The sequence below is a fragment of the Lontra canadensis genome, unplaced genomic scaffold, assembly GCF_010015895.1.
Source record: "Lontra canadensis isolate GAN:19392208 unplaced genomic scaffold, GSC_riverotter_1.0 scaffold135, whole genome shotgun sequence".
Taxonomy (NCBI): domain Eukaryota; kingdom Metazoa; phylum Chordata; class Mammalia; order Carnivora; family Mustelidae; genus Lontra; species Lontra canadensis.
Genome location: NW_022631129.1, coordinates 112541 through 122297, shown reverse-complemented (window position 1 = coordinate 122297; position 9757 = coordinate 112541). Strand labels below are relative to the sequence as shown.

The 9757-nt window shown below is 35.9% G+C and overlaps 1 protein-coding gene across 4 annotated transcripts in view; it reads right to left on the bottom strand.

Annotated features, from left to right (window-relative positions):
• Nucleotides 1-1311: 1311 nt before the first annotated feature.
• Nucleotides 1312-9757, bottom strand: part of TUBGCP5 (tubulin gamma complex associated protein 5) — an 83202-nt gene continuing 74756 nt past the window's right edge. For all 4 annotated transcript variants that reach the window (XM_032843085.1, XM_032843087.1, XM_032843086.1 and 1 more), the window contains 2 exons: nt 2910-3010; nt 1312-1719 (listed from right to left, as the gene is read on the bottom strand). In XM_032843085.1, coding sequence (XP_032698976.1) covers nt 1673-1719; nt 2910-3010 — 148 coding nt within the window. In that variant the 3' untranslated portion in view covers nt 1312-1672. The remainder of the gene's footprint in view (nt 1720-2909; nt 3011-9757) is intronic.

The following is a 9757-nucleotide window of genomic DNA, read 5'->3' as shown; positions in this document are numbered from 1 at the left end:
AAATGCATGAAGATGAAAGAACATCATACTAATGAATGAATGGGTAAACCAGGAAATAAAAGAAATTAAAAAAATACATGGAAGCAAATCAGAATGAAAACACGACAGTCCAAAACCTTTGGGATGCAGCAAAGGTGGCCCTAAGAGGTAAGTATATTGTAATACAGGCCTTCCTCAAGAAGCAAGAAGAGTCTCAAACACTACATAACCTTATACCTTAAGGAGCTATAAAAAGAACAGCAAATAAAGCCTAAAGCCAGGAGAAGGAAAATAATATAGAACAGAAATAATGATATAGAAGGCTGCCTGGGTGGCACAGTCAGTTAAATGTTCGACACCTGGTTTAGGCAAAGATTGTGATCTTGGGATTTTGAAATTGAGCCCTGCATTGGGATTTGTGCTCAGTGTGCAGTCTGCTTAAGACTCTCTCTCCCTCACTCTCTGCCCCTGCCCACTGTGCTTTCTCTCTCAAATAAATAAATGAATAAATGTTAAAAAAAAAATAGAAGCAACAACAAACACCAATAAAACAGATCAATGAAACTATGAGCTGGTCAGGATGGGTAAAATCACAACTCAGGAAAGAACAGATGTTGGCAAGAATGCGGAAAAAGGTGAATCCTCTTACATTGTTGGTGAGAATGCAAATTGGTGCAGTCACTCTGGAAAACAGTATGGAGGTTCCTCAAAAAGTTAAAATAGATCTACCCTATGACTCAGCAATTGCACCACTACATATTTATCTAAAGGGTACAGACATGGTGATTCAAAGGGGGCACATGCACCCCAATGTTTACAGCAATATCCACAATAGCCAAACTATGGAAAGAGCACAAATGTCCATCAATAGATGAATGAATAAAGATGTGATATATATAGAGAGAGTGGTATATTACTCAGCCATCAAAAAGAATGAAATCTTGCCATTTTCAATGACATGTGGATGGAACTAGAGGGTATTACGCTAGGGGAAATAAGTCAGTCAGAGAAAGACAAATACCATATGATTTCATTCCTACGTGGAATTTAAGAAACAAAACAGATGAACATAGGGGAAGGGAAGGAAAAATAAAATAAAACAAAATCAGAGAGGGACCATAAGAGACTCTTAACTATAGGGAACAAATTGAGGGTTGCTGGAAGGGAGGTGGGTTTTAGGGATGGGTAACTGGGTGATAGGAATTGAAGTAGAGCTGTGGGGTGATGAATCACTAAATTCTACCCCTGAAATTAATAATAGACTACATGTTAACCTACTTGAATTTAAATAAGACCTAAAAAAAAAGTAAAAACAGAAACATAGAAAAACTATACAAAAGTTTCTGTGGCCAAACAAAAGGACAATAGAATCTAAAATGCTTTCTTTTTAGACTGCATTTCCAAATATGACATAATTCACACTTAAATACATACACATAAATGTATTTTACAGTAGGACATATAAGTATAAACAGCTTATATACATTTTCCTTTATTGATATAATTTTATACACATAAGCTTATATACTATCCGATAATCTCCAAAGAAAACACCTATAAATGTACTTGTCTAGACAGTATAGACAACTTTTTTAAAATGAACCAAAATAGAGATTCTGATTTCTCAACTGCATGTGGTGGAATTATTTATGTATAAAGATCAAATCTTACGTATTTACTACATTAAAGAGATTTAACTTTGTTCCATGCCAGCCATGAGTGACAGTGCGAGAGACTCCACTGTGGAAAGAATAAAAATAAGGTTAAAAAATATTTGAAAATAAGGCTTCAATAATTTCAGAACTGAAAGTATTTGACTTTCCAATTTTTAATTATTATTTTAAATGTAAATAAAGATGATAATTGGCTTATTAAATACAAATTGAAAAAGTAGCATTTATTTTATATTTCAAATTAATGTTGAAAACAAAACACCTGGCATTTCACTGAACAAATCACAGTTGTCCCCTATGTTATAGAATCTGGAGTCAGTTCATAATAAAATGCTATGTTCTAACCTATGAATGGATTCTATTTGCGTAACAATCACCCAGTGCAAAAATGGGCGAATAAGTCAGTGTTTCCTCTAACATGTTTCTAACAGAATTTTTTAAATGTTCAGCTATTCTTAACTAGTACATCATGATTAGAATATGCAGAAAAAGAAAAGAGAATAACGCTGCATGCTTAAAAAAAAAAAAAAAAAGCCGTGCAAAGAGAGATTACTTAGTCTTCTGTTTCTACAAAGGAAACAGCTCTCCTCCCTGTGACTCAATCCACAGACCTGTCTCCTCACATGGTATATTGAACTGTTACACCTGTACTTTCCTGGAGTTTTTGAAATCACCAAAACAAAACAAAACAAAAACCTCAATGCTTATTTTTTGAAAAGGAATGATTATAAAATCTACACATAATAGTAAAATATGACTGAGATCTAGTCTGCCATCTGCTTTACTTAATAGTAGTTCTAGAGGGACGCCTGGGTGGCTCAGTGCGTTAAAGCCTTTGCCTTCGGCTCAGGTCATGATCCCAGAGTCCTGGGATCCAGCCCCTGCATCGGGCTCTCTGCTCAGCGGTGAGCCTGCTTCCCTTCCTCTCTCTCTGCCTGCCTCTCTGCCTTCTTGTGATCTCTGTCAAATAAATAAATAAAATCTTTTAAAAAAAAATAGTTCTAGAAATCCACTAGTGTAACATATCATATACTAAAAAGCAGTATCTTTAGTCTCAGTGTTTTACATCCGATATTCACTCACCACGTTGTGATTCTGAAAAAACAAGTCAAAGCATGACACAACTGCTGAGGGATTTTCTATGTTGGAAATGGTGAAATTTTCTAATTCTTCATGAGATTAGTACCAAAATAGTAACATTAGCCTTAGGTACAAGAAAATATAAAAGTGGTTAATAATTTAACATGGTATACTCACGATGGGGAAAGGATCCTCTACAGACCGCTTTGTTTAAAATGGTTACAAGAAACATATGGCAGTTTTTAAAATCGGACTCCATTTTCTCTATAGATTCCATTCTAGGAAAGAAAGTAAATTTCAATTTAGTTAAGTATATAAAGGGTTAAGGGTAGGCTACAAAATGCCTTTGTATTAATTTTAAATGTACTTCAGTTTAATTTCCTAAGTCTAAAGATTATGAAATATAAAATTTCCTCCCCCACTTTAAAATATAAACTTTCCAAATATTTGAAGGAAAAAGTCATTATGACATAAAACTATGCTCTTTTTGGGCGGTACTGAGTTCCGAAGCTGGGATGACTGGTGATGTTCCGTTTTCCATTACACATTTCTGTGTTTTTCATTTGCATATCTTCTTTTTGAAACAACAAATACATTAAAGATATAAAACCCTACATTTTAAAGTTATTAAAAAATGGGAAGGAAAAATCAAGTAAGATGAAATCAGAGAAGGAGACAAACCATCAGAGACTCTTAACTATAGGGAACAAACAGAATTGCTGGGCGTGGTGGGTGGGAGGATAGGGTAATTGGGTGATGGGCATTAAGGAGGCTGCATGATGAAATGAGTATTGGGTGTTATATGCAACTAATGAATTACTGAACTCTAACTCTGAAACTAATGATACACTATATGTTAACAAATTGAATTTAAATAAAATGTTATAAAAAATAAAATCTTAAAAAAAAATAAAAACTTTATTATGGACAATATGGAACATACATAGGAGAGAGTGCAGAGGACACTCACATACCCACATCCAGCCTCAGCAGTCATCTACTGCAAACAGGCTCTGTGCACAGCCCAGATCCACATTTAGAAACAAATTTGAGACCTCATAGCCCTTTGGTCATAAATATTTCAGTGTGTATACATTAAAGATACAGAGTCCTTTTAAAACAGCCACAATACATACAATACGCTGAAAAGATATAAAAAAAAAACCCCAACAGCCACAATACCGTTTGCTTGAAAATATTTAACAATGATTTTTTAATATCACCAAATAACCAGTGTTCAAAATTCACATTGCTTTTGAAATTTTTCACTCTTCTGCTCTACGTCTGAATCAGGATCAATTAATTTCCATAAACTATAATGGCTCATAATGCTTCTAAAGTCCTCCTCACTCCGTGTTGTTTTTCTCACAATTTACTTTTTGAAGAAACTGAAACAATTCAATTTTAGCCAAGCAAATGCAGCAGTGTTATTATTTCCACCTCTACATCCCAGTGATATGGAAAGAAAAATGTGCTTTACATACTTTGAGACAGCCATAACAAAGCAAGTAAGAATTTTATTTTCATCCTGCAATTAAGAATTCTAAACTACACTTAGTTTTTTTATTCAGAGCATTCTGAAACAGCATAGATTAAGGTTTTTTTTTTTTTAAAGATTTTATTTATTTATTTGACAGACAGAGATCACAAGTAAGCAGAGAGGCCCTATTTGTGCCCCTCACAAGTAGGCAGAGAGGGGGAGGCAGGCTCCCTGCCAAGCAGAAAGCCTGATGTGGGGCTTGATCCCAGGACCCTGGGATCATGACCTGAGCTGAAGGCAGAGGCCTTAACCCACTGAGCCACCCAGGCACCCCTAGATTAAGGTTTTAATTTTGATTAGCACTATCATGAATTCTTACCTCCTTTCTGACATGTACAAGCTATTATTTCAACAATCTGGTCAACCAGATTTGCACTTTCATTTTAGGGAAGTAACAGAAGCATTATCATGAATTTTATGAACAAGACAGGGACAAACTACTGAACTGTACATGAACAGTAGAGGATGGTACTTTAGATATGAAAAGCAAGCTCCTGGGTCCACAACTGTCCTCTGACTTTATGGCATCTGTCTTTCTGTATGATTCTGGACAATACTCTATCGAGACATCCAGAATTTGCTTTAAAATAATTCAGCAAGTTATGAATGGATTTGGGCACCCAGAGTTTGTTAGACAGTTTGCTCTAATTGTGTATATCTTTCAAAGTATTCATAATTAACAAAACCTATACAAGTAAACATGAATGTAATCTAAGAATATCTACTTGTTCCAATTAAAATTTTCAGGTAATTGTTTTTCAACTCATAAAAAAACTGCACACTTTTGATGCTGCCTAGTCAAAATGAAAAAGTTCAACTCTTACTTTAGTATAAGTAATATGTAATATATGATATGTGATATGTGACATGGGATATGTGATATAAGTGATATGTAATATATTGCACCAAGATGTAAAAGATTCCCAGAATGTACTTTACAAAAAAGTTTTGAGAATAAAGCCAGTTTAAAAAATTTTTTTTTAATTTAAACTCAATTTAATTAACATATCCTGTATTATTAGTTTCTGTGGTAGAATCAGTGATTCCTCAATTGCATTCAACATCCACTGCTCTTAACTTCAAGTCCCTTCCTTAATGTCCATCACCTAGTTACCCCATCCCTAAACCCACCTCCCCACCAGCCACCCTCAGTTTGTTCCCTATAGTTGTTCATTATGGTTTGTCTCCCTCTTTTCCTCTTACTTTTATTTTGCTTAGCATGATACCCTCTAGTTCCATCCACATGTTGTTGCAAATGGCAAGATTTCATTCTTTTTGATGTTTGAGCAATATACCATTCTGTGTGTGTGTGTATGTGTGTGTGTGTGTGTGTGTGTGTGTATGTATGTGTATACAGCACATCTTCTTTGCTCATTTATCTGTCGATGGACAGCTGGGCTCTTTCCATATTATGGCTATTGTGGACATTACTAGTATAAACATGGGGGTGCACGTGTCCTTTCAAATCACTATGTCTGTACCCTTTGGATAAATATGTAGTGGTACAACTGCTGGGCTGTAGGGTAGCTCTATTTTAACTTTTTGAGGAACTCTCATACTGTTTTCCAGAGTGACTACACCAATTTGCATTCCCACCAACAATGTAAGAGGATTCCCCTTTCTCCACATCCTTGCCAACATCTGTTCCTTCCTGACTGGTTAATTTTTAGCCATTCTGCCTGGTATGAGGTGGTATCTCATTGTGGTTTTGATTTCTATTTCCCTGATACTGAGTGATGTTGAGCATTTTTTCCTGTGACTACCGGCCATTTGTATGTCTTCTTTGGAGAAATCTTTCATGTTTTCTGCACATTTCTTGACTGGTTGTTTTTTGGGTGTTGAGTTTGATAAGTTCTTCTTCTTTTTTTTAAATAATATTTTATTTGTCAGAGACAGACTGAGAGAGTGAGAGAGCACAAGCAGGGGGAGTGGCAGGCAGTGGAGAAGCAGGGTCCTGGGATCCTGACCTGAGCTGAAGCCAGACACTTAATGACCGAGGCACCCAGGTGTCCCTATAAGTTCTTTTAAGTTTGGATACTAGCCCTTTATCTGATGTCATTTGTGAATATCTTCTCCCATTCCATAGGCTGCCTTTAGTTTTGCTGAAGTTTTGCTGTGAAGAAGCTTTTTATCTTGATGAAGTCCCAATAGTTAACTTTTGCTTTTGTTTCCCCTGACTTTGGAGATGTGTCTAGCAAGAGGTTGCTGCCTGTGTTCTCTTTTAGGAATTTAATGGATTCCTGTTTCACATTTAGGTCTTTCATTCATTTTGAGTTTATTTTTGTGTATGGGGTAAGAAAGTGGTCCAGTTTCATTCTGCATGTGGCTGTCCTATTTTCCCAATACCATCTGTTGAAGAGACTGTCTTTTCTCCACTGGATATTCTTTCCTGCTTTGTTGATTAGTTGACCATACAGTTGAGGGTCCATTTCTGGGTTATCTACTCTGTTCCATTGATCTTTGTGTCTGTTCTTATGGCAGTACCATACTGTATTGATGATTACAGTTTGTAATACAGTGTGAAGTCTGGAACTGTGATGCCTCCAGCTCTGGCTTTCTTTTTCAACATTCCTTTGGCTACTCAGGGTCTTTTCTAGCTTCCACACAAATTTTAGGATTGTTTGCTACAGCTCTGTGAAAAATGCAAGTGGTGTTTCGGTAGGGATGATTGTTCTGGGTAGCAGACATTTTAACAGTATTTGTTCTTTTAATACATAAGCATGGATTATTTTTCCATTTTTTTTTTCTTAAGTGTTCTATAGTTTTCAGAGTACAGATCCTTTTCCTCTTTGATTAGGTTTATTCCTAGGTAAATTATGGTTTTTGGTGCAATTGTAAATGGGATCAATTCCTTGATTTCTCTTTCTTATGTCTCATTGTTGGTATACAGAAATGTGATCAACTTCTGTACAATTGATTTTATATCTGCCACTTTGCTGAAATCCTGTATGAGTCCTAACAGTTTCTGGGTGGAGTCTTTTAGGTTTTCAACATAGATTATCATGTCATCTGTGAGTGAAAGTTTGACTTCTTTGCCAATTTGGATACCTTTTATTTCTTTTTGTTTTCTGACTGTTGAGGCTAGAACTGCCAGTACAATGTTGAACAACAGTGGTGAGAATGGGCATCCCTGTCATGTTTCTGACCCTAGGGGACAAGCTCTGAGTTTTTCCCCCTTGAGGATGACATTTGCTGTGGGTCTTCTGAATGCTGAGGAATGTTCCCTCTATCCCTACTTTTTGAAGGTTTTAATATAGAAAGGATGCTCTATTTTGTCAAATGCTTTTTCTGCATCAATTGAGAGAATCATGTGGTTGTCTTTTCTTTTATTAATGTGGTGCATGATCTTGATTGATTTGTGGATGTTGAATGACATCCGCATACCAGGAATAAATCCCACTTGGTCCTGCTGAATAATCCTTTTGATGTATTGTTGGATTCTTTTTCTTACGATATTTTTTATTAACATAAAATATATTATTTGTATGGTTGGATTCTATTAGCTAGTATCTTGGTGAGAATTTTTGCATCCATCTTCATCAGAGATTTGGTCTGTAATTCTCTTTTGGTGGGGTCTTTAGTTTTTGGGATCAAGGTAATGCTGGCCTCATAGAGTGAGTGTGGAAGTTTTCCTTTCATTTCTGTTTTTTCAAACAGCTTCGGAAGAATAGGTATTAACTCTTTAAATGTTTGGTAGAATTCTGCTGGGAGGCCATCTGGCCCTGGACTCTTGCTTGCTGGGAGATTTTTGATTACTGCTTCAATTTCTTTGCTGGTTATGGGTCTATTCAGGTTTTCTATTTTTTCCTGTTTTAGTTTTGGTAGTTATAAGTTTCTAGGAATGCATCCATTTCTTCCAGATGGCCCAATTTGTTGCCATATAGTTGTTCACAATATTCTCTTATAATTGTTTGTGTTTTTTTCAGTGTTGGTTCTGATTTCTCCTCTTTCATCCATGATTTTATTGTTTTGGGTCCTTTCTCTTTTCTTTTTGATCATCTGGCTAGTGGGTTATCAATCTTATTAATTCTTTGAAGGAACCAGCTACTAGTTTCATTGATTTATTATTATTTTTTATTTCTATGTCATTGATTTCTGCTATAATCTTTATTATTTCTCATCTCCTGCTGGTTAGGCTTTGCTATTCTTTTCCCAGATCCTTTAGGTATAAGGCTAGGTTCTGAATTTGAAACTTTTCTTGCTACTTGAGGAAGGCTTGTATTTCTATATACTTCCCTCTTATAATCAGTTTTGCTTTATCTGAAGTGTTTTTGAACTGTCATGTTTTCATTTTCTTCCACATGTTTTTTAAATTCTTCTTAATTTCATGGTTGACCCATTCATTCCTTAGTAGGATGCCCTTTAACCTCCAAGTGTTTGTGTTCCTTCCAAATTTTCTCTGGTGATTAAATTCAAATTTTAAAGCACTATGGTCTGAAATAGGCATGGCATAATCTCAGTCTTCTAGTACCAGCTGAGACCTGATTTGTGACCCAGTATGTCATCTATTCTGGAGAATGTTCCATGTGTACTTGAGAAGAATGTGTATTCTGTTGTTTAGGATGAAATGCTCTGAATATATCTGTGAAGTCCATCTGGTCCATTATGTCTTTCAAAGCCCTTGTTTCCTTGCTGATTTTCTGCTTAGATGATCTGTCCATTGCTTTGAGTGGAGCGTTAATGTCCCCTACTATTATTATATTATTATCAATGTATTTCTTCAATTTTGTTATTAATTGGTTTATATATTTGGCTGTATCCATGTTAGGAGATAAATACTTACAACTGTTAGATCTTCTTATTGGATAGACCCTTTAATTATGATACAGTATCCTTCATCTCTTATTACAGTCTTAGACTGAAAATCTAGTTTATCTAAGGATGACTACTCTGGCTTTCTTTTGATGCCCATTAACATGATGAATGGTTCTCCACCCCCTCCCTTTCAATCTGGAGGTGTTGCTGGATCTAAAATGAGTCTCGTGTAATCAGCATATTTATGGGTTTTGTTCTTTTATATACTAATGCCCTCTGTCTTATGATTATTTTTAGTCCATTTACATTCAGAGTTATTATTAATTAATTTATTTTTTAAGATTTTATTTATTTATTTGAGAGAGAGGCAGTGAGAGAGAGCATGAGCGAGGAGAAGGTCAGAGGGAGAAGCGGACTCCCCATGGAGCTGGGAGCCCGATGCGGGACTCGATCCCGGGACTCCGGGATCATGACCTGAGCCGAAAGCAGTCTTCCAACCAACTGAGCCACCCAGGCGTCCCTCAGAGTTATTATTTAAAGATACGAATTTAGTGTCATTGTATTACTTGCAAAGTCACTGTACTTGTAGACTGCCTGTTACTTCTTGGTCTTTGTTAGTTTTGGGCTCTGTCTTTGCTCAAAGGATTCTCTTTAATATTTCTTGCAGGGCTGGTTTAGTGTTCACAAATTCCTTTGGTTTTTGTTTTCCTGGATACTCTTTATCTCTCCT